The sequence below is a fragment of the Ceratotherium simum genome, chromosome Y (assembly GCF_057802395.1).
Source record: "Ceratotherium simum simum isolate JZ-2026a chromosome Y, ASM5780239v1, whole genome shotgun sequence".
Classification (NCBI taxonomy): Eukaryota; Metazoa; Chordata; class Mammalia; order Perissodactyla; family Rhinocerotidae; genus Ceratotherium; species Ceratotherium simum.
In genome coordinates this window covers 6,286,204-6,312,374 of record NC_141941.1, presented here as the reverse complement: position 1 = coordinate 6,312,374, position 26,171 = coordinate 6,286,204, and the positions used below count along the sequence as shown (strand labels likewise).

The 26,171-nt window shown below is 39.2% G+C and overlaps 1 protein-coding gene across 4 annotated transcripts in view; it reads left to right on the top strand.

The window, feature by feature from the left end:
• The window catches only part of LOC147911630 (anosmin-1), a 189,653-nt gene that overhangs the window by 87,500 nt on the left and 75,982 nt on the right, over positions 1-26,171 (top strand). For all 4 annotated transcript variants that reach the window (XM_087427928.1, XM_087427926.1, XM_087427925.1 and 1 more), the window contains exon 3: positions 21,876-21,938. In XM_087427928.1, coding sequence (XP_087284054.1) covers positions 21,876-21,938 — 63 coding nt within the window. The remainder of the gene's footprint in view (positions 1-21,875; positions 21,939-26,171) is intronic.

Here is a 26,171-nt window from a genome sequence, read left to right as displayed (position 1 = left end):
GTAGCCCAGTAAGGATAGAAAATGGGTGTGTTTACATTTGTATCAGTGCTGTGAAATATGACGTTGTTTCAATATAGAAACTCTCAAGTACTTCAAAACCCTAACAGCAGTTTCCAAAATCACTAAGCCTACAAAACTCAGATTCGTCTGCCTCAAGGCATCTTCCTTGATTGTCCCATGTATATTACACTTGTTCCTGAACTCACCAACTTCTCCTTTGCTCTTTATTGTTAACTTAAAAAACGAAATCTATGACAGATATGTTTTGTAATCTTGTTCTTCTTCCTCGGGTAAAGACTCCCATAAGGCTAATTACCTAGATATAACTACAGATATTTTTTCCTCTTTTAAAAATTTTTTTTAATTTTTCTTTTTTTTTTTTTTTTTGATGAGGAAGATTAGCCCTGAGCTAACATCTGTTGCCAAGCCTCCTCTTTTTGCTGAGGAAGATTGGCCCTGGGCTAACATCCGTGCCCATCCTCCTCTACTTTATATGTGGGATGCCTGCCACAGTGTGGTTTGATAAGCTGTGTGGAGGTCCATGCCCGGGATCCGAACCTGCGAACCCCAGGCTGCCGAAGTGCAGTGTGCAAACTTAACCACTATGCCACTGGGCTGGCCCCTATTCTTTCCTTTTCTGAAAAAACAAATTAAGAGGAGTTTCAAAACAATCCATTTTTGAGAATGAGAGGGAATCTGTAAATTTGTATATAGCCCCCTCTCCAAAAAAAAATCTTATATAAGGAAAGACTTATACAAACTATATTGGGTGGACCCAACTTTCTGGATTCAGACAGAGTGTGAGCACATGTTTCTTCACTTAGAAGTGAACGATAAGATAGATTTCAAAATAAATTGAAAAAAAAAAAAGGAGCTTAAAGATAACACATTTGAGTGAGTGAGAAATATAAAAAGAGGAAGCAATAGTAAAAACACAAAGTACAATCACATAAATCTCCCATTATGTTAGTTAGGTGATGTCATTTATTAAAACTAAGCTAACTGAAAAGTCTGAGTGTCTTGAATGTAGAATCTGAGGGTCGACACAAGAAGTCTTTCTTCAGAGTGGCCAGCGGTTGAAAATCTTAGTCAGTTCATGCCTCGCCATCACCCGCAGAAAGCCTTTGGTTCACTCTTTTGACTCAGGCATGCACATTTCTCTTCCTGCTTGACAACTGGAGACTCGGCTCCCCTCCATTGGTGTGAGGTTGCTCACGGCTCCCCGTTACTGTGTTGCCTCATAGCACTTCCCCTCAAAGGAACCTTGAATTGCATGTTGAGAAGCACACATTTGAAATTCAGTCCTTTTATGGTAAAAGCATTTCATTTTGAAATTACATGTGGGAAGCCCTATAATGTTAAGACTGAAAGGTACTCTGCATGATGCTATTTTCTTCAACCTAAATCTTAAACAGAAGCAGAACAGAGCAACTGCATGACTTAGAGTGGGAGGGCCCACTTCATTAGTGGAACGTATGATTTAAGCTTCAAGTTGTAGTCACCGGTGTCTTGGAATGATACATCATTTTGTTAAATTGGCTAATTAGAAAAGGGTCCATGATTACAAGCTGCAAACACATCTATTTTTTTCAATATAAAGACCTTCTCTGGATAACTTATGCACTGTTAGGAATTCATAAATGAGTGCCACTTCTTGCATTGGTATGTCTAGAATTTATTTCTTTTTCAAGAGGTCATTTCATTTTCAAGAGATCATTTCCTCTAAGTGATTAACATGTAGAAAAAAAATATTTCAACTGTGCTGTAAAGCTTAAGGTAATGTAATTATTTTCTAGCATTTTCTAGACTTATTGCTTGTGGGTTGTTAAGTATGTTGCATGAACAATAATTATTCCAAAATTAATGTGAAAGTGGAAACACTTAAAGTTCTTTATGAAGTTTACCATTTTTATGTGGCCAAGATCTTTTCCTAGACTCAGTGTAATTTGAAATAATTACTATAATTTAGATCATGATCCTCAAATTCAGCCTGCATACGGGTCATCTGGGGTCCCCATGGACGCATTTTCCTGACTGCTACTTCAGACCTACAGAATCCAAATCTTGGTGGGGTGTGGGGGAGGGGAGAACCAAACCCACACCATGAGAGAGATTGATCTATGTGCTCAGCCCATTGAATGGAATAGATATGTTTGACAGCATGAATCTAAGCATTCAAAACGAGACAGTTAAAGATCACTAGTTTTTTTTTTGGTGAGGAAGAGTGGCCCTGAGCTGATATCCGTGACCATCTTCCTCTATTTTATATGTGGGGAGCTGCCACAGCATGGCTTGATGAATGGTGTAGGTCCACACACGGGATCCGAACCTGTGAAGCCTGGGCCTCTGAAGCGGAGTGTGCCGAACTTAACCACTACACCACCAGGCCGACCCCAAGATCACTAAATTTTTAACTGACATGACTTTCATTTTTAATCATTGTTCAATATAAATTATATACTGGTGAATTTATAAACATAATTTTTTTACATAGTAACATTATTGAGAAGTAATTTACATGCCATACAATTTACCTACTTTAACAATTCAGTGGTTTTTCTTGTATTCACAGAGTTGTGCAACCATCAGCACAGTTATAGAACATTTTCAACACCAACCCCGGAAAAACAGCACAGACATTAGCAGTCACTCCCATTTCCCTCCTATGTCTCCAGTCCTAGATAACCACTAATCTGTTTTCTATCCCTAAGTAGACCGGCTCATTCTGAACATTTCATGTAAATGGAATCATACAGCACATAGTTTCTTGTGTCTGGCTTTTTCATTTAGCATGATGTTTTTGAAGTTCTTCTATGCTGTAGCATGTATGAGTACTCAGTTCCTTTTCATTGCCAAGTAATATTCCATGGTCTTTGTTTCATTTTATTTGTTCATTCATCAGTGGATGTACCTTAGCATTGTTTTTACTTTTTGACTATTATGAATAATGCTATTATGGACATTTATGTACAAGTTTTTGGTGGGATGCATGGAATGATAAACATTGGACATATTTTATCCTGAAATTTTTGCATTAAATTATGTCTAATTTAGTCTAACATTGTCTGTTATAATATTAAAATAAACTCTGTGTTTCATCCTTTGCCCCCAATGCAAATTGCTGGAGTAATAAAACTCAAATCCCTGACAAAAATACAACCAGGAAACAAAACTAGAGCTAGTGCCTTTCTGGAACACTAAGCACTAACCTTATATCAATTTGGGGGGAGTTTGATTAGCACTTATTAGGAAAGATGAGTAGGCTACATACACACCCCCACACAATTTCAAATTGTTCCCTTGGAGTGACATTCGTTTGAACACACTGGTGTAACTGTGGTCTGTATTTAGTGCTTAAGGTAATATTTCCATGGACTTGAAGGAATCCATGAAGATTTCCAGTAAAATAGCATGTGTATTTGTGTGCATGTGTGTGTGTGCATGTGTGTGTGTGTGTGTCTGTGCATGCACGTATTGTTTGCTTTTCAGTCTCCTGATCTGCAGTTCTTGCATATTTTCTTTATAATTTTCTAATGGAGCGAGGGTGACACTTGTTAAAGAGGCTGATTTTCCAATGGGTGTTGTCTTTCTTTTACAAAGATTGATGGAATACTTGCATCTACCTTGCTGAAAGGGAGAAAAAAAGGGATCACAAGAAATAATAATTTAATGAGAAGATGAATGTAAATATCGCTATTTTATTTCACGGAGCACTTTGCTAATAGCTTCCTTTTTTCTCTTCCCACACCTCTGATTATTCCCTCATTTACCAGAGATGAACTAGATAGTGGGCAATGTATTGCTTTTGTTTCTCTGTTCTCTCTCTCTGTGTGCACGTGTGCGTCTGTATCTGATTATGTTTACAATGACTCTTCAGATTCATAAAATATTTTTTATTGCTTTCCCCCGTTTAAATTCCTTACTCTTTGGGCATTCCATATGTCTGACTAACCTACTTATTTCCAAGTTTTCTCATAATTTTAAAATGCTTTTACTTCTGCATAGAGGCTGAGCTATCAAAGTAAATATTTAATCCTCGAGAACACCATGGGAGAAGGAAGTGTAATCCTGTTAGCACGAGAAAGCATTGTCGTGTTGATTATAATTATATTAGGAAGCCTGCTAGGTTTTTGAACTACTGATTTGGGTCATACACAATGATTTAAGTTTTTAGGGACCATCTCTAGGTGTCGGTTTCTTTCTGGAGTAGAAATTGTAGCTATAACTTATAGAAACAATCGATATTAATCACGTCCTGTAAAGCTTTTTCTTCTTAGAGCCTGTCTTTAGATAGAATGAGCTCTTTATTAGCCTTGAATAGCAAATATCTCCTAATAGCACAACAAGTTCCCTGAATTGATAAGAATTCATTTCAAAGTTCTACGATTTTATTGCAAGCGGGGGGGGAAAAAACGCAAGAAATATATTTTCAATATTTCCAAGATTATTTTTTTGCAGGTTCTTTTTGCTGTTTAAAAAGTCTGAGCAAAAGGCCATGCTTTGCTTTTTTTCTCTTTAAAGCAACAAGTGAGGCCTCAGCCTGCAAGAGAGGGAGGGCTCGGCTCTCACGGCTTAATCAAATTGATTCGGTAGGGCTCTCAGTGCGGTGTACAGCCCGTCTGCGTTTGCCTGAGCTTTGTCGAGGGGCAGAAGGGGATTTGCCCCTGCGAAGCCGGCTTTCTGAAACCGGCTCCTCTGCGCTTCCCTTCCTCTGCAGCCCCCCATTAGGAGACCTCAGCGTGAAGACAAACAGATGCCTGCTGCCAGAATGTAGGACTTAACCTGACCCTCAACCGGGCTCACAAAGGAGGGCTTTTAGGTCCCCAGAGAGGCGGCCCCTGCATTTTATCATGCCGTGAAATTCGCAGTGAAAAGCCTCATGCCTCTGGCTGCTTAGCCATGCGGGATACGGTGATGGTGGTGCAGGGAGGCAAGTGGGGAGCCAGAGAGGAAGGACAAAGTGACAGTGGGCACAAAGGCGGCCTTTTCCCCCCTTCTTTGATTGTTAGGTGGTCCATAGAACTCCTGGGGAGTACTCAACCCGGGGCACAGGAGCCTTTTGTTGTCCCTGGTTCACTCGTCTTCTGGGTGGGGCTGGGCTGGAGAAGGTGGCTGGGGACTCATCCGTGCGCCTCAGGGCTCACCAGGTTTGCTCATGGACAAAGGGCAACTGCAGCTTCATTTCCAAAAGAAATAAGAGAGAGAGAAGCTCATCACTTCACAGGAAGGACTTGCCTTATCAGAGCAGTCTTGACTCTCTAAAAATATTTAGCAGTCTCCATTTTCTACAGAAGATGCCGTTCTGATGTTTCACTTTGCCATGCTTTCTCCTTGCAATCGAGTCTTTGTATGGGAGGCAGTCACGATTCCCCTTTAGAGTTCATAAATCGGGGACTAGTTGCTAATGTTTTGTATGAACATGTAAAGACATTCATTAAAGAAATAGAGGAAAAGAATTCCTCAAAGTATAGGCGTGCGTGAAGTGCCATCAGGAATAAAGGAGATATGGTTGGTTCTCAGTGATGTGGCTACGTTGTCATAAGTTAGCGGTATCTTGTTGAGGTTCACTGCCACATGACCCTGTGGATTCAAGGTGCTTTAGGTCACTCATGAATTTACACATGGACAACAAACTGAACGAATTGGAAAGAATATAATAAAATGTGCGAAAGAAATACCCTTTACTTTTCCTTCTGTGCATCCTTGTCCAGTTGTACTGTTAAATGGTGTGGTCCTAAATTATATTAAGCTGCCTATTCAGATTTATGGGGTTTGTACACCTTACCTAAAATTTCCAAAATAATTTTATGTGTGAGTGAGACTATTTTTAAGGTCCCCCAAAATGGAAGAAAGCAGGCATTAACTGCATCAACTATGTCATAAGTACCACACGGGGCTGTTATACTATGGGAGCATCCTCATATATGTTGTTTTCAAGTGCATGAAATCTTACGTAAGGAATTTTACCATTTCATAAATCAGACCTCTCCATGCTCTCTTTATGAGGTAATTAAAGGGTTGGTTCTACAAACAGCTCTGGATATTTGGAGAAATGGAAGCTACATCATTTGTCTCTGATAAAGGGAACATAAATTTCTTCAATACGGAGTCGTTTTCTTTCCTCTGTTCTACCCTTCAACATCATGCCTGCGATGTTTCTGGAAACACATTCTGCTATTACTCTAAGGATTGCTAAGATCCCGGCTTCCATTTGCCCAAAAGCTAAGGTTGACTCTGAGTAAAATGTGTAGTATAAATCATATGTGTCTCTCATCTCACAACACAGCAGAAACCTTTGGGGTGGATCTACGTTACTGAAATTTACAGCTTTACTTTCCGTGCTTCAGAAGATCAGATCTGACAGGAACATAATCTTCTTCCATTCCACTTGGCTTTTGCTCCTCATTCTTTTCGTACTCATTATTCTGTAATCTGCCGAGACATTTCTTCAGCCAGAGAGATTTGCCCAACTCCATGTCAGGGTTGGTTGTCCCTATCTGTGCTTCTCTCCATTCTTCTGCATAGATTTGAGCCCACTGTGTTGTAGTGGCTTGATTAATTTTGTCCTCTGTCACACTTAAGGTCAAAGGAGGCAGGCTGTCTGTTACATGTGTCTGTGTACTCCTAGTGTCTCTGAGAGGGCTGGCCACATAGATGTGGCTCAATAAGTTTGTATTCAGGGAAGGGAGGCCAGGAGGGAGAGAGGCAACACAGTAAAGGGAGGGTATTACTTTATTTCACTTACTTTTGTTTACTCCAAAGTAAAGGGATAGTAGGGTTATGAAGGAACATTGGCAACACAATAGATAATCAGAGAAACTGTGTCTACATTCTTTGCATTTTTGATGATTGTAGGGGTTAAATTTAAATCACATCCATCACCTTAATCACTTGTATCAGGCAGTGTCAATGAACAAAATAAACCACTCTAGGTACGTAAACTGGAAGACATTTAATACAGGGGATTAGGTGCTTCTGAAATGATTGAAAGTGTTGAAGGAATGGGCTCTACACTCAACCTCCAGAAATGACTCCAGAGCAATATGGAGCTGAGCCTCGTGCTCCCTCTGAGGCATCTTTGGAGCAACTATCTCAGAGTTAAGAATCTTCCCCTGATGAAGCCTCTCTAGACATCTAGGAAGCTGAGGCATGAAGACGTGAGGACTACAGCAGAAAATCTTCACCCTTCCACAGTGGTTCTGGACAGCAGAAAGAGTGAACACGGGACAGGCAAGAAAATACCTTCTGCTTCTCTTCTGCCCTCAGCACTGCATAAGTGCATTAATTAGCATAGCCTAATTGAATTCAGAATCTTAGTGGCCAGATCACCTGGGAAATGTTTTTATTTCCTTTCCCACTAGAAGAAGGATGTAATGGATGTTGAATGCACACCTTTGTACTTTTAACACTCTCAATTTGTCCTTTCCCATTTGGTTGCCACTAACCATGTATGGCTCTATAAATTTAAGTGAATTAAGGTTAAGTAAAATTAAATATGTAGTTTTTCAGTCACACTGGCTACATTTCAAGCACTCAATAGCTTCGTATGTCCGATGGCTACCATATTGGGAAGTGTGTAGATAGAGCATTTACACTATTGCATTATATTGGGTAGCACTGCTCCAAATGGTCTGAGCTGCCTTCTTTTTCTGCATTTTTTGGTTCAGCAGAGTAACTGATAAATGAGTGAGTAAAGGAGTCAAGAGAGTAAGCATAGAGTTAATCAAACAGTGTTGAATTAGCTGAGTTGTGAAATGCAAAACAACAAGAGGAGACTTCTTTGCTGGGGTCCTTAGTTGTGTGTTTCAGGTCAAGGGAGTTAGGAGGAGACGGCAGCAAAGAAGCCCATGCCTGCATTGCCCAGGTGTAAAGAAGGCTATTCCAGACCTTGCGCAAAATCTCCTGAAAGAGTAGGATCATTAACTAAATGTTCATTTTGATCCAAACTTACCGAGTTTGCACTTGCTGCTAGATTGTGTTCACAAGTAGCTTTAATGATTATTTTGTTATAATGGAATTCCACTGGACACGAGAACGTCGATATACCTCTTTTTGGGGTAGAGGGAGAACAAAATTAAATATCCAAGTCAGATTGTGCAAATGCCAAGTTTGGGTTAAAGGCCAAATAGGTTCTATACAAATAGAGTTTCCCATCCATAACTAATATGTATGCTCCACCCTGATGCTTCCTTTTCAGCTTCTGGAAAGTTATGAATATTACGACTCGCTCGTTAGTTTTGAGCAGACCTACCACAGAATGCCAAGTTGAATGGGTTTGCTCAGGGATGCACTAATGTCTTAGAGGCGCTTTGATGCCGACAAAGCTGGGGTGATTTGATCTGGCAAGGAAGACAGGAAACACGAAAGTCCTCACGAGCTTTGGCTTCCCGGTCCTTTCAAGAGCACGCCATGCCTTCCTTGAGCTTGACGTGTCAGACGCCCCAGCCACACAGATAATATTAAGCTGTCAATGTTACAAGCTGCTGCTATCCGAAAAGGATTAGTGTTGACGCGATTATGTGTCTAACTGGAAGGACTTTCTTCCGTTTGAGAACCTACTACAATCACTCCACCCTCAAATAGATTTAATTTCTCGGAAATAATAAGCCAGCAATGTATATCTACCTATGCCATTCTTATATATCGCTGACATAAACAATCTTGTTATCCCACAAGCACACATTATAAATAAGACAGGCTCAAAAGTAGCTCTGTGAGATTTACCATAGGGGCAAATAACAAAATCCAATTCCTCCTGTGAGGTATGCCAGATTTTATAAGGCCAATAGCCCAGGGAAAAAGGACGCCAGGCCACCCGGCTTGGGAATACAATTGACACGGTTTTCCAACACTACCAATTGCGTGATTTCTTAGGAATTGTGTGTTGTTAAGCAAATGTGTAGAAAAAATGTATCCGGAGATGAGGATCAGTGCTAGACTTGCATAAGGTTTTAAATGTAGCATGAAGTCAGGGGAATCCTAATCTCTATTCAGCTGGTAGCCTGTCAAGAGGGACCTCTTTCACCTGGGGGCTCAGCGATGTCAGAAGCCTGCTGTGCACATTAGATTCAGGCTTTCCCTCCGGGGATGGGGCCTGGCTGTTTAAGCCCACAGAACACTCTGACTGTTGATTCCCATTGAGCTATGCAAAATCTGATCTAATGAAAGCTTGAGATTCTGGGTGCACAAGACGGTTCTCCTTAATTCAGCCTCTAAGATCTGACTAGTGGCTATGACCGGTTTCTGGAGTTATTTTGACTACTGGGGGGTCAATACTGGAGAAAGATGAGTGGTTGATTTGATTGTCTGCCAAAGGACACAGATGCCTATAATCAAACTATAATGAAGAAAGGTGTGTGGTGTGTGTGTATGTTGCACTTTCTGGGTTTGAAATGACACCTAGAGATAATATTTTCTAGCCATGGTTGATTTTTTGGGCACTCTGGTTAAATATACATTTTTCTTTTCCTGGAGGAAAGGCTGTCTTGTCGTGTCCGTCATTCGATTGGGTTATCGGCTTCTCCAATTCATTTCCCACTACGAGTCAGTTCTTCAAGTGTCTTTAAGAAAAAGTACATGTTAGGATGTAAGTTTCCTCATTTGAGGGAAGGGCACCCACCCCTCCTTTACTTCCCTGCCTTGGCCAAACACCAACGTCAGTTTTCCCTCATTGGTCTTGTAATAAACGGGGATTCTACTGATTTTAGAATTTGTGTATGAATTTAGGCAGGAAGTGCAAAAACTACCAAAAGCTAATAATTACTCAGGACGTGTCATCGAGCGGCTTGCGACTGCGAATGAAGTAGGGTATACTCATTTCCCATTTTCCTGGTGAGGAACATTCTGCTTTGATGTTGTAAGAAAAGTTTATTTAGTACAAAGGAGGGAGGGACATTTTCAGAGGCAAATTGGACCCCAGGGCTGGGTGAACTCGTTTCCTGTGTTTATAATTAGCAAGCAAGACAGAAAGGATGATTGGGATCATTACACAATGGCCATGGAGTTAACCTGAGACCCCAAGGATGACTGAGGCTACTCTGGCCCCCCTGCCGTAGGGTTCCTCAGGCTTGATTAAACCACCTGTTTGTAGAACTTATTAGACACAACTTTACAAAGCCTAGAAGATTCCTGTTGAACAATTCTGTGGGAAGATGTGCCATCCAGTGGGTATAAGTTTTCATGTTAGAAACATTGGTCTCTAAATCTCCATTTCTTCTTATAAGCCTATTTATAGCCACTTCATTACTTTTTTAATCATCTTTTGCCGATAGATATGTGTCCATGGTAGCTTTTTAATGATGCCTGCTAAAGAAAATTTGTGATTTTGAGATTTTAAGTAAAGATTACCTTAAGTATTTATTTTTAAATTTTAACTTGATTTAAAATGCTTCAGAAAAGTGAAGAGAATAGTACAAAGAACTTCCATATACTTTTCATTTAAATCAGGGTGCAGCAAACTTTCTGTCAAAAACTAGTAAGTATTTTTTGGCTTTCTTGGACATAAAACCTCTGTTGCAACTATTCAACTTAGCTATTGTAGCACGAAAGCAGCCACAGACAGTATATTCATGAATGGGTGTGGCTGTGTTCCAATACATTTTATTTACAAAAACATGCTGTGTCAGATTTGGTCTCTGGTCCCTAGCTGCTGGACCCAATCTAGATTTACCAATTGTTAACTTTTTTTGTGTGTGCTATATTTGTTTTATTGCATTCTCTCTCTCTCTATGTATATATACATACTCATAATAGTTAACTTTTTTCCCAACCATTTAAAAATGTGGCAGACATCATGATTCTTTACCCCTAAATATTTGAGCATGCATCTTGTACATAACTACCGTGGAATTATCAAATTCAGGCAGTTTAACATAGATGTAATACTATCATCTCATATATAGTCTATATCTGAGTTTCACTAATTGTGCCTACAATGTCCTTTATAGTATTGTTTTGTCTGATTCAGGATCCAGCCATCATCATGCTTTGCATTTGATTGTCACATGTCTTTAGTCTCCTGTAGTCTGGAAGCATTCCTCAGCCTTTCTTTGTCTTTCACAACATTGATATTTTTTATGACAGAGGCCTGTTGCCTTGTGGAAGGTGCCTTATTCTGGATTTGTTTGATATTTCCTTCTGGTTTGATTCAGGTTCTGCCTTTTGGGCAGGAACACTGCCTCAGTGATGCTGTGTTTTCCCGTGCATCATGGGAAATGTGTGTTTGCTGTGCATCACACCAGGGGCACACAGGGTGGGTTTTTCCCATTCCTGGAGAGGTGACCTTTATCACTTAGTTAAGGTGTTCTCTGCCAGGTTTCTCCACTGTAAAGTTGTCACTTTCTCTTCATAATTCATATTGTTTTAATTTGAGAAACAACCACTGAATATTATTTGAAACTTCCTTACTGGGGCTGGCCCAGTGGTGCAGTGGTTAAAGTTCGGCGTGCTCTGCGTCACTGGTCTGGGGTTCGCGGATTTGGATCCTAGGAGCCGACCTACACCACCCATCAAGCCATGCTGTGGTGGCATCCCACATACAAAATAGAGGAAGATGGGCACAGATGTTAGCTCAGGGCCACCCGTCCTCAAGCAAAAAGTAGAAGATTGGCAACAGGTGTTAGCTCAGGGCCAATCTTCCTCACCAAAAAGAAAGAAAGAAAGAAAGAAAGAAATTTCAGTACGTGCTAAAATGCCATAGCAGAAGATCAGGTGGAAAATCTGGAGGCTAAGACAGCATGCTTGGTCTTTAGGGAAACAGAATTCCATAATGTATCTATTTCAAGAGACTTCGTGATATGCATAATGGTCTGGTTAAGTGAGAAAGAATTACAATGAGAGTATGGTGTTCTGATAATAACTACCTTGATTAACTTCTGTTTTCCATTTTAATTGTTTTTTGTTTGTTTGTTTCTAAACACTTTTCACTGAAACTACAAGAGCTCTTGATGTCAGAGTTCCCTTTATTATGAAAAACAGTTGTGATAAAACGAGGCCCAGATTCCTAGATAAGCATCATGGCGGGGAGAGCAATTACCTTTGAGTGTTTCAGAGAAAGTTGATTTGTGATATAAGATGTTGAAGGCGTAAACATTGCTGTGCTGGGTTGGCATGCTAATCCTCTGTGGTTCAGGCTCTGACGATTGTTCAACTGTACTTCTACGGGCTTCCTGCCAAAAGATTTCATTATTTTGGCAAGACACAGTGCACTTTTCGACACACAGGATTGTAACAATTTCTATACCAATTTAGAGCTGGAGAGAGTCCATGAATCCTTCTAAAGGCAGTAGGTTGCACATATTTTAGGAAATATATTGAGAAAAAATCCCCACATCCATCTAAAAAACAGATCTACAATATCCCAGAGAAACTTGCTGCCATTAATTCAGAAAACAGAAATGGTCTTTGGAAACTTCTGTTGATAGCATTATTATATGCTATGAATATATACCTGTATGAAATGAAAAGTTGGATTTTTTTTTTGTGGCACCTGAAGCTTATTCTTTGCATCCAGCCAACAATCCAGAAAAAATTAAATATAAGCCATTATTTGATATTTTAATTATTCAACAGAAAATATTTTTGTGAAAGCATGCCATATGTCCTACAAAATGCACAGTGCCCTAGTCCCAGATTTTTCCTTCTAATTCCACCTTCTGGCCACACACACAAGAATAATGCCCCCCCCACGCAAACAAAGCTATTGGTATTTTGGCAAAAATTCAGCACTTTTAAAACAATTATTGGAACGTGCTTGAGAGACTGGAATTAAAAGAAATTTTTCTTCTTCAATTAAAAGAAAAAAAGGTAGATATGAGGGAAATATGGAAGAATTAAAATAAATTTCTCCTTATTGGTGCTCTACAAATGGAAGGGAATGAGATTCACTGAGCACCTACTACGTGTACGTATTTGAAAATGTTGTCATTAAAAATTTATTTCAAAATAAGCTGCTTGGGCAAATATTACAGTGCTCTTTTATGAATCAGAAACCTATGGTTCAGGGGTTAAAGTAAAACTTGAATGGAGAAAAACATTTAGCACGTGGTAGATGAGGAGTTCTCCTCCAGGTCAAGCCAGCTCCAAGGATCGGTGCTCTTTCTCTTGCCCTCAGACCTGACTGGAATCGTCAGTTTCTGTGTCCCTATGCGCACAAGACATCTCAAGCTCCGCCACCAAAATTGTACCTAGAAGGACACACACATTGAATCATCAGTGCTTTCTCACCATATTGGAAAACCATGACTGGACAACAAGTACTACTCATGACCATTGTCACGTATGTCCACAACCAAATTCTTACATCCTCAAAGCTGAACAGTGAAATTGAATGGCGTGTGTCCAATCGTAGACGGAGCCATGGACCTAAATCCCGCTACCCAGCTATCGCTTCCATGAAGGTGTTTTAGTTCCTAAATCTGGAAGGTGTAGGGTTGGCTTTGATGCCATCCAAGATTCCTTGCCTCTCTAAAATTCTGTGTTTCCATGTGGTAACTTTTCTTTCTGCCTACCAACATGTTCCAGTCTCCTCATTTTCATGTCTCTTCGTGTTCCAATCTCCACATGCACAAACACAAAAAGAAGGAACAGAACAGATCAAACAAAAACATTTTGCTGAGCTATGAGATCTCCTCAGTGTTGCCACTCTAGCTCTCATATATCCCAACTCCACAAATTCTTGACACTCCAATCTTCATACTTCCTTTTAGACATGTATCCTGGACTTTTGCTTGTAAACAAACATGGCTTTTTTCCCCCTTTCTAGACTGTAAAGAACTTGAAGGCAGGTTTTTTTGTGTAGTTCATAGATTTAGCAGACTCATCACTCAGCGTGGCACTGTGGTGGTAACAGAATTCAGCAAATGTTTGTGAAAGGAATGAATGAATGAATGATGTAGAGAGAAAGAAAAGAGAAACTTGGATATGTTCAGCCTTTCTCTGGAAGTCCATATCCACAATTTCAATAGCTTGTTGGGCATCCCTTCCTGCACATCCACCTCACACTCATCACGTTGAACGCTCAGTTCCACATCTTTCCCCATGTTTATTTCTCCTGCACCCTCCATCGTATTGACACCATTGATTCCTTTCAGATCGAGGTTAGAAATTTTGGTGCCTTTCCCATTCTCATTGCTCCCTCATTCCCATCTTTCAAAGCAAATCAGTAACTATGTCCACGAGCTTGCATCTCCATATTGCCTTTTGTAGGTTTATTTTCCTTTTCCTTTCACCCAATGTCCTCTGCCGTCCAAATGGCATATTGACACCAGAAATGGTGGAGAGAAGATTTGGGAGACATTGTAAAAACTTTTGCTCTGATTTCATTTGCTGCAATATCTCACCTGTCTAATCCATCTCCTATGCCAACACTCAAGGCATGTTAAACACAAATTGGGACAAGCAACTGTTCTAAGAGTGTTATTGGCTCCTCATTGAATTCCAAGGACCATCTTTCTAGTCTTGTATGTTACTGCATTTTCTCCTCTTTTAGCTCTCACACACCGTACTCCCCCCACTCCACCCTACATATATATAAGATTGCCCAGACCTCAATTCTACTTATAATTGCTCAAGTCCTGCTTATCCTTCTAAGCTAATTCATGAGTCCTCAATTCTATGAAATCCTCTCCAATTATCCCACATGGAAATACATGTCACTTCTTTAGTTTCTTTTGGGACATTCTTCTTCTATCACTTATTTTATGCTTCACTGTATTAGACTTATTTATTTACATGCTTTTCTCCCATAAAGATTATATGCTAAGTCAGGGCAGAATGAATCTTTGCCACATTTTCCCCCACTTTGGTGACTAGATAAGTACTTTGCACATAAGAAATACCAATCCATGTTGATTTAGCAGATGTTAATTTGAACAAGTTGCAATGTATGGAATGCTGCTTGCTTTGTTTTAGCGTGGTTTCTATTTATTTATCATAATGTAATTTTGGATTCTATATCCTTGATTATTGGGCATGTGTGAAAATTTCAATTTTGTATAAACCTTTTTTACTTCAGAATTTATTGTGATTGCTATTTAGATAATATAATTTCCTTTGCTGTACTTTTATGAAAGTGTTTGGTTAAATGTAAGGTATGGAATTTCGTGCTGAACTGTCCAGACGGTAGTTCACCACAGCAATATCAATAATTTCCCTCTATGTCAGTACTTTGGCTCGTAAGAGTTGGATCCCTTTGTCTGTGATATGAAATACTGTCTTATTGGTTGTGATTACATAAATGCCTTGGAATTTGTAGCACCTATGGCATTCTGGAACTGAATCCTCTTTGGGGTCATAATAATTTAGTAATCTCATACGTTTGCAAAGTACTTTTTGGTTTCCAAATCCTTTTCACATACATTATCTCATTCAGCCCTTGTAGCATGTGGCATAAATAGGGCAGTGCTTAATTTGGAAATAACATTTCTTTGAGTGTGCCAAAGCATGGGTCCAAATTCCAGCTCCTGCTGTCTCAACTCTAGTCACTTGTTTGGTTTCCTCAACTTCTCTGAACTGCAGTTTCCTCCCTAAAATGTAAGGATAATAGTACCTAATTTTACATACCTTCACAGATTTGTTGTTATGGGGCTCCACTGAATAACTAATTTTAAGATTTTATTTATTTATTTTATTTTATTTTATTTTCCCCCCAAAGCCCCAGCGGATAGTTGCATGTCGTAGCTGCACATCCTTCCAGTTGCTGCATGTGGGACCCGGCCCCAGGATGGACGGAGAAGCGGTGCCCCGATGCGCACCCGGGATCCAAACCCGGGCCACCAGCATCGCAGCGCGCGCACTTAACCACCAAGCCACAGGGCCGGCCCTGAATAACTAATTTTAAAAGCGCTCCATAAATCTGTAAACGTCCTGGCTCTCGTTCGCGTTCAGTCATATTTTAACAAGTTAATAAGGACAATTGTATTCTCACATTTGATTTTGCAAACTGAGGCTAAATAATCGATGCAATTTTCCCACAGTTGCAGATTAGACACATGGCAGAGGTAGGGCTCAAACCGGGCTTTCCATTCCTCTATTCTGCACTAGCTGCATGACCGTGGTGCACGGGAGTTGTTCCTTAGAATCTGTTCTCTCCTTTGCATCCTCAGTCCCATATGCCTTGTGAAGGGTTATAAAAGGGTTAGCAGACATGTTCCCTCCTAAAGAAGAGTTTATAGTCAATTGGAGATAGTATAACTTCAATACAACTCATAGACTGTCCAAATTAATCAAAAACAAAATGTGAGAATTCTTGGGGGAAACTATAGATGCTACATGATCACAGAGTAGGGAAATTAATGTGTGCTGTGTGGATGGTATTGGTCAAAAATAGATGGTCTGAAGCAGCTGTTGATCTGAGTGGAGAAGGACAGAGCAGTTTCTGTTTAGGGAAGAAATATAGTAACAGAGTGGATGTGGAAGGGATCTTATGTTTAGGGAACAGAAAAGGGACCAGCTTCACTGAAAGTCATTCCTATGAGGTTGAAGAAGTTGGTTAGCCCAGGATTTACTTGTTGACCAGATGTTTTGAATGTAAAAACCATATACTTTGGGTTTGCAAATTATTGACTAACTTTATCAGGAAACTCATATTATGAAAGCCATGTTTTAGAAGGATGAATATGGGAAAAATATATAGAATTGTTACATGATTAGAGGTCACAGTTCTGAGTAGCCCTTACTCGTAACTCCATCCTGGGGAAGTTGTTTCTCAGGATCAACTCTATTATTACGACTAATCCAATTTCTGTTGCATTGTGTTCAAAATTTCTCAACCTTGGCACTTTTAACATTTGGAGCCAGATAATTTTTTATCACGTGGCGGGCTGTCCTGCACATTGTAGCATGTTTAAGCAGCATCCCTGGCCTCTACCTACTAGAAGCCGGTACCTCTCCCCTCAGTTGTAACAAACAAAATTGGCGCCAGACATTGCCAAATGTCCCCTGGGAGTACAAAATCACCGCTATTTCAGAATCACTTACTTAGAGCAATTAAAATAATTTATCTAGTATCTTATGCTGTAAATAAATTGCAATAAAAAAAGGCCTGTACAGTGTTGTGCAGTGTATTTAAAAATTGGAAGAGTTTACATAAAATCTGTATCACTGGCTTCTCTGTAAGGTTTGGAGTGCCAGGCAGTTCTGGACACGAGCCAGAAGGCAGTGAAGAGCAGTTGTTTTCTGGATACTGGGTGAGCTTCAGGTTACCATTCTTCCTGTCACTCCCAGTTGGTCTTGACTTACCCCCCTTCACTCTTATTCATTATTTGCTTGGTCCCTGGAAGTATCTGAGTGTGCCGACTGTAGGTACTGCTTATAAAAATGTAAATTTATCAGTAAATGTACTCAACAGGTGTTTAGTGAGCTGCTACTCTATGCTAAGAATATTGTAGTAAATGTCACAGTCTCAGTGCTCATGTATCTTACATTCTGCTAGAATATTGTATGAACATGTTTTATATTACTGTACATTTAAAAATGTAAATTAGAACTCTCATACATTGCTGGTGGGAGTGCAAACTAGTGCAGCCACTATGGAAAACTGTATGGAGATTCCTCAAAAAATCAAGGTTAGAACTACCATATGATCCAGCTATTCCACTGTTGGGTATTTATCCAAAGAACTTGAAAACACCAATTTGTAAAGGTACATTCACCCCTGTGTTCATTGCAGCGTTATTCACAATAGCCAAGACTTGGAAGCAACCTAAGTGCCCATCAAGGGACGAATGGATAAAGAAGCTGTGGTATATATACACGATGGAATACTACTCAGCCATAAGAAACGATGAAATCCAGCCATTTGTGACAACATGGATGGACATTGAGGGTATAATGCAAAGTGAAATAAGTCAGGCGGAGAAGGTCAAATACCGTATGATTTCCTTCATTAAGTAGTGGATAATAACAACAATAAGCAAACACATAGGGACAGAGATTGGATTGGTGGTTGCCGGGGGGGAGGGGGCGAGGGAGGGGGGGTGACAGGGATGGTTTGGTACATGTGTGTGGTGATGGGTTGTAGTTGGTGTTTTGGTGGTGAACATGATGTAATCTGTGCAGAAGTGGAGGTGTAGTGATGTACACCTGAAATTTTTACAATGTTGTAAACCAATGTTACTGCAATAAACAAAAAATTTAAAAAAAAAATGTAAATTAATATAGAATTACCATCTAAACAAATGATATTGTGAACGTATCTTTCTAGGCTCAGTAAAAAATAATTGGTTTAAATGGTGATCTGTGTGATCAGCTTTCTCAACCTATTTTTTTTTTTTATTTCTCTGAAATGTGAAGTTTTTCTTCATTGAGCTTGAAGTAATAACCTAGGAAGAAGTTATTTCAAACAGTTGATCATCCTAAAACTTGAAAGCCTAAGACACTTGCTAAAATATTTACTTTGAGTGCTGTTTTTTGTAGTTTGAGGCAGTATATGATCATGGCACTCATAGTTGCAATATGTAGTAAATTCCAGTCCAGTGGTCTGCTTGTTGTATTATTTCTTGCATAGTCTCTTGTCTCATGGAATAGACATGTGGGGCTATCTCCTTTTGGCAAACGTTGTTTTTATTATTATACTTGGAGAAGCAAGAAATGTTTTCTTCTTGTTGAAGTGTGAGAGAAATGGCTGTCATTTTTTTTTCTCTTTGGCTTTTGTTGGAATCGTTTTACCTGGCCAAGAGCACTATAAAGAAATAGAGCTTTGGCAAATTCATCCTGCAAAGATTTATTCAGAGATCTACATCTAGGCTATTCTTGACAGGTAGTTTTCACAGAGAGTTATTGAAAGAACATGTTGCCTGTTATTCATCACATTTTGAGATGTACCTTTTAACACTGCTGATTAGCAGCTATGGGAAATCAGGCAAGCATGCAATTAAAATGGAACTTTAAATGAAGTGCATCCACCGATGCTAGACTTGACAGATTCTGGATTAACAAGAAAACAAGTGCGTTATGTATTGCTTCCATTAGCATTTCAGAAACATGCCCGTTTTTGTAAATGATATTTGTTTTGTACAAAGTATTTGGCTGTCCCACAAGCTGTCAGGAATATGGCTATCTGGAATTAAGGAGATCTCAAAGAATTGAGACTTTAATGCACTGCTGTCTGCAGTTGTGAAAATGTAACTGTGTGTACATGTAGTAGCATTTTATCATAATTTGCATTTTCAGCAATGACGGAAAGCAAGAATTACGTAATTATTTTGAGACATTGTTAGCCAGATTGCACTGAGTGGTTTTTATATGGAATAAATGTTTGTTGGATGTTTTCTGAATGAAATGACAAAGACTTAACTTGTAAGTAGCTGAACTGGTGTCCATGAAAACTCCCCAGATCTTGTGGAGTGGTCCTGCTACTTCGTAGGACACTTCTCCAAATGAACAAAATCTCAAAGTATTTTGAAGAGTGCCATTTATTCATTTCAAATGGTCTTGAGAAGGAATTAGGTCTAAGCATACTTAATTAAATGACCACTGAACTTTTTTGGCCAGCAGCCAATGTCTTACAACAAATAAGGAGACCTTTGAGGATAAGGCATTGGATGTACCCTTAGGAAATGTTAGTTTTTAACTCTTTACGGAACTCATAAAATATGTAAGGCAGACAAGTTTTTAAATTATTTCATTGCTATTAGAAAGATGGTATTCCTTTAGAATTGTTATATTTGTGAAAAATTGTACGTTTGTTTTGGAACACGCTTGGGAGAGGTGAACACTAATAAACTTGGAACAAGCTTATATATGTCTTGGAAAAATATCATTGAAGAGCTCTAGTTTTTTTTAATTAAAATAACTAAAAATACGTTGTTCATATGCAACATTAAGAATGTAAAATCTAAAATATTCTCATAAGAAATAGATTTATTCTAATAAAATTTACATGAAACAAGAAAGAGACATTACAGACTTTGTTTTCATCAAGTTCTGTAACTTCATTTTTTACCCCCAGCTTTATTGAGATAGAATTAACAAATAACATTGTATAACTTCAAGGTATACAATATGATGATTTGATACACGTATATGTTGCAAAATGTTTACCACAATAAGGCAGTTCTTTTCAAAGTTTAATAAGCATCAGCATTTCCAGGAGAACTTGTTAAGAGATTCCTGAGCCCCAATCCCTGAGATTCTGACACTGTAGGTCTAGGGGCAGCCCATGAGTTTGCATTTCTGATAAACTCCAACGTGACGTTCGTAGTACCAGTCATTGATCACACTTTGAGCTTTAATATGATGAATTGGGGCTGGCCCCGTGGCTTAGTGGTTAAGTGCGTGCGCTCAGCTACTGGCAGCCCGGGTTCGGATCCCGGGCGTGCACAGAGGCACCGCTTGTCTGGCCATACTGAGGCGGCGTCCCATATACAGCAACTAGAAGGATGTGCAACTATGACATACAACTATCTACTGGGACTTTGGGGAGAAAAAGGAGGAAGATTGGCAATAGATGTTAGCTCAGGGCCAGTCTTCCTCAGCAAAAAAGAAGAGGATTGGCATGGATGTTAGCTCGGGGCTGACCTTCCTCACACACACACAAAAAAATAATAATAATAGTGTGATGAATTGACAACTGATACATGGGCAGTAGTTTGTTTTCATATAAATATTTTTGACTGAAAAAAGTGGCAATGGATATTTGAAAATTAATTTTTACAAATATAGAGTCTTCCAGTTTTTCTTTAAACTATATCTTTATTTTAAAACAGGGAGGAGGTTACTAGAAAGTGGAGGGAAAAAGTAGTATTGGTATATATCCCGAAGGCTACATTATATGTGTCTGAAATTTCACTGAGAGTTTTGATTCTAATTGAAAAATTTATCAATAATGAAAAAAAGATAGCATAGATAAAATAATCATGAGCATATGGAAGCCAGGGGTATGCCAATATTCAGATGATTTTACAACTATACATGACTGTTATCTTTTACTAATTAAAATTTGCATTAAAATATAATTTTGAGAATCAAATCTCCATTCACGTGAATGTAACATTTTAATTTCAACCATGAGGCCTGGCTGTAATCTCTTATTTATTACTACATATTATATACAGTATATTTATATAGTAGTACAGTACTATATTTTATGTACTATAATTATATACTATATATAATAGTATATATAAATAAACTATATATTATACATATGTATATCCTTTGTTTATTCAACAACATTATTATTATGACAATCGTTATTGAATAACGGAGCCTAGCTATTATCTTTGACTTACTAAAATATATATGGTAATAAATAATATATATATATATTCAAACTTTATTCTGAAACTCTCATGTCAGACTCTAATGTTCAGGTTTATTCAATATATTTTAATAGAATAATTAGACTGGATGAATGTTAATGCTGTCGAATTCAGTGAGGTAAAGACATAAGTTAACAACAGTACATATGTATGTATACATACGTATATTTAATACAGCGCAATTTCACTCGATCACGTACAGGATTACGAAAAATAACCATATGTTGCCAATTTAAAACCAAGTTAATATTAAAATTCGTGAGAAAAAAAGTTCATCTGTAACAACGTTTATATTTATTAAATAAAAACACTTCTTACCCAAATTGTTTTGCCTGATAGTGAATATCACCACTTTTCCTATACTTGACCTCCCGACGGTACAACTTTTCTTTTTCAATTGTGTAGACATATACGTTTTTTGTCCCTGTTCTGTAATGGTGGTCTTGCTCAGATTCACATTATACACAGTTAAAATGATCCACTGATTAGTTGAGTTTCCTAAACGAACTGGCAGAAGCAGGCATTGAAAAGTAAGGAGCGCAGTTGAATTTTTGCCTTATGACCTTGTTTCTTCTCCGTGTTTGCTTATTTATTCTTGTTGTTACTCTCTCCCAGTGCCTGGAGCCCTGCAAGGAATCCTGGGACCTGCAGATGCAGCAGTGCCAGAGCTTCTGTGAGGTAAGACGGCTCCAGTGCCAGGCCAGAGGTACTTAGGACACGGCTTAAACCTGACAGTGCTCCAGTGGAATCACTGCCATAAAAGGACCCACATTCTTCTGCAGCTCGGGGAGTGCAATTTACTTCAGGGCGGCACGTGTCTGTGTATGTGTGTGTGTGTGTATATGTGTGTGGATTCATGTGAAAAAAAAAATTGAGTCTTCTTAAAACCAAACCACCCACTGCTTCCATTATTGGTTAATCAGATAGAAAAAAAAAAAAATTTATTACCTATGCTGGGAAGACTAGAAGCTTTTTTTTTTGCTGAGGAAGATTTGCCCTGAGCTAAAATCTGTTTTTAAAGTTACGGGCTGTTGCCATCCTCCTGTCTCACATCGTGGCTGTTCTGTGGGTAATTCTCTGCATGATGTTGAAATTCTCATGGTGTTTGGGAGAAGACACCTGTTTTATTTATAGTGGGGCTTTCAAGCATTTTCATCTCATTGTTCACCCTTTGGGTTCCCCATATTCTGGGCAGAAGGCCTGTCTGCTTTTAACATACAGGACGCATCTTACACACCCTGTGCTTTCAGTTAAATAAATACTGTTAGTGTCCTGGGAGATCACCGTCTAAAATCATCAGTCGTGGTGAAGAGGGGTCCCGAGGGGCTACTTTGCTAGACTCTCTCCCCCAGGGCAAACCAGAGATCCAGGGTCTGAGCCAACCTGGAATCTGCCAAGGTGAGTCAGCAGGAGGACATGGGGCCAGGCTGACTCCATGGTGGCCTCTCCAAGTAAGAAGAATTGGAAAGTAACAAAGGCTAGTGGAGAACAACAGTGGAAGGTCCACTGTGGCAGCCGAAGAGGCTCCATTGAGGGTCTTGGGGAGTGCACCAAGAAGAGATGCCCCATGGCCTCAGAATGAAATGATGTTATGGGGCTTCTTGGAATGGAACCAGGGGTTGATCGGCAACTCTTCCGAGCTACTCCAGACAGACATAGTGGTCTGGTCTTCTCCCCACCCTGCAGTAAGTTCTGGTGGGATCCTTTGCCTGGGTTTCACCTTGGAAGCCACATAGGTTGCATTCTGAGAATATGACTGTGGAATTGGGGTAATAAGAGCTTCATCAATTTTATGGTGCATAAAATATCTCCACAGTCATGATATCATTTGACTTTCCCAATAAACGTGGAGGTAAGCAAGGTGTCTAGTGGAGTCCACAAGAGTTGTGTGTGGAAGCCATGGACGACTGGGAAGTTGGAGCTCACCAACTCCAATGGCTTTCCCACTCCAGGTGGAAAGACAGGGTCTAAACCCCCTGTCTCTGACATCTCTCCCTAAGTGTCCAAGGGCTGCTGAGTGTGGACATCACTTGGACAATTGCAAGTGAATTATAGTGTTATAGTCGGAGTTTAGAAAAGTGTATAGTATCAATTTAGAAAAGTGGAATGAAAGTGTTTCTCAATTACTAACATGATCAATACGTGATCTTCTTTATCTTAGTTTTATCTTGCTCTGAAAGTTCCTACTCAGCATTTGTGACTAGCTGGAATATTGGTGATCGGCAAACTCTTGCATAGGGATATCTGTTGCTGGAAGCGCTTCAGGCCTGAGGATTACTGTCAATGAAGTCTTTGGAAGGATTAATTGGGAACATTAAAAAGACTCAAATTATCCAAAGGACTGGCAAATATTCAAAGTTATTTAGCCAATTGCTTTACTACTGACATTCGTGGCTAAGCTAATGATTTAGTGTTGTCAAATAGAAGAACCCTCATATGTCTTTTTGCATCCAGCCCCTTTCTAGATGTTGGAGGTGTTACAGAGTAGCATAAATCATGGTTCCTGCCCTCACTCAAGGGAGCTGACGTATTATCCATCTGTTTTTTCAAAATATTCTGGCTTCTTCAGGGACCCAATCCAAACTTTTCCGGAAAACATATGCTTACCTGGTATTCAATTTAATGTATCTTTATATTAGTTATCTATTGTTGTATAATAAATTACCCCCAAGCCTAGTGGCTTAAAACAGCACACATTTATTATCTCAGTTGTTGTGGTTCAGGAATTGGGGCACGGCTTAACTGCGTTCTCTGCCCCAGGGTCTCTCAAGGCTGTAATCAAGCAGTTGGCTGGGCTTTATTCTCATCTAGGAACTCAACTGGGGGAGAATCTGCTTCCAAGCTCATTCCAATTGTTGACAGAACTCATTTCCTTGCGGTTGTAGGACTGAGGTTCTGTTTTCTTGCTGTCTGTTGGCTGGAGTCCACTCTCAGGTCCTAGAAGTTGCCTCTAGTTCCTTCGCATGTGGCTCCCTTCATAGGCAGGTCACAATGTGGCTGTTTACTTCAAGGCCAGCAGGTGACTCTTGATCTCCAGTCTGCTGAGACAGAGTCTTATATAAAACAGCATAACCTTAGGAGTGACATCCCTTCACCTTGGCCAAAATTTTATTGGTAAGAAGCAAGTCACAGGTCTTATCTCATAGTTTCTGTACCCCCTGCCATACACCAGCACACACACAAGGAGAGGTGATTACACCAGGGTGTGACTCAATGGGGGCCACTCTAGGGTCTGTCTACTACAGAAGGCAAATAAAAAGAAGAGATTCAGCCCCATTGTGATATAGAACAGAGCAGAGACATCAGAAATAAAAAACAGAACTGATGCAAAGACAAGGGGAGTGAGCCATCCTTGTGTCTTCTATGCTCTATAAAGTGCACTCCTGCTTTTATTTTGTATTCTTTTCTGCACTCAAACCATATGTCCATATGAACTAAAATGTGCTCTTGTAGAATCTTGAGGAACAAGATGTGCCATGCTGTTTTCCTTATAAACACTTTATCCCTTAATATCACCAACTCTGAGTTGTTATTTTTGTGTCTGATCCCTGAGAACGAACATATAATTGAAGGTCATTTGAAACTTTTTCCCTGGAAATTCCGAATGTGATAGCACCCTTCTGTAATTGCCATTCTCTCTGAAATAACTGTGAGATCTTCTGAACCAAATCTTGTTTATTAAAATGGGACTCGTGTACAAATTGTGATTTGCTCTGGCAGGAAAGGTTAATTGAAACTTGAAAGGTGGGAAGAACAGAGTCCAGGTAATGTGGGAACTTTATAGAGAGCCCTTAGCCCATTGGTCAGATAACTCAAACTTTGATATGCAATTTTAGTTTTTGATTGTTCTTATGTCTCTGTGGGGTATTTTTGTTCATTTGTTTCTGTTTTATTTTGTAGTAAATATCTGACTATTATGCTGAAATAGACTGAATCCTGAAAGAACTATCCCTTTTTTAGCATTTTTAAGACTAGTCATTCATTGAGACAGACCTAATACAATCCTGTCCATCCTCTGGGTTGTCACATTGTTTGCTAAGAATGCACACAAGGTCTATATTGCCACGAACCTCAGCTTTCCCTTTGAAAAAGTTCAGACCCAGGACTCGAGATTTTATTCTTCTACAACAGAAACAACTAGACTATTAGATATATTTGGCCCGATGTGTTTATTTGCAAAATAGTCTGAGCTTTATTTGTCTCCTAAGGCATGGGTTTGCAAACCACAGCCCACAGAGCAAAACTGGTCTGCGTCTTGTTTTTGTAAATAAAGTTTTATTGGAACACAGCCACACCAGTTTGCCCACATATTGTTTATGGCTGCTTTTGTGTCACAATAGCACAGATGAGTAGTGGTGATAGATCACACGGTCCGCTGAAGCTGTTTACTGTCTGTCCCATTACAGAAAAAGTTTCCCAACTCCTGATCTAAGAAAAAGGACAATAGTCACAATTATATCACAGAACCTACCTAACCAACCACCTTAATCTGTCTTACCAGGACCCATTTCTAAACATAAAGCATTGTTCTTGGTAATTTTAATTATAAAATAAATTTTCCTACCTGGAAGAGATTTTTGGAATGTTAATAATAACATACCTAGAATTGGTTCATGGCTTCCTCATGTATTGATCTCTTTAACTTCTCATTTGATTATCTATACAATTCTACCTTTTTTTACTTTCAGACTGATGCCAGAGTTAATACTGTTATTTTTTTGTGAAGAAGTTAAATGTTTGTGTTAGAACAGGAATCTTTCAGGATTCCTTCTGTGCACCATCTGGGATAATTTTTCCTGTATCATTTTTTGGAACATGATGAGTCGTGATAGATATATAGACAGATTGTGCTTTATTGCTTTTGTTTATAAAGTAACCATTATCTCCATCCTCTTATTTTTAAAAAAATCT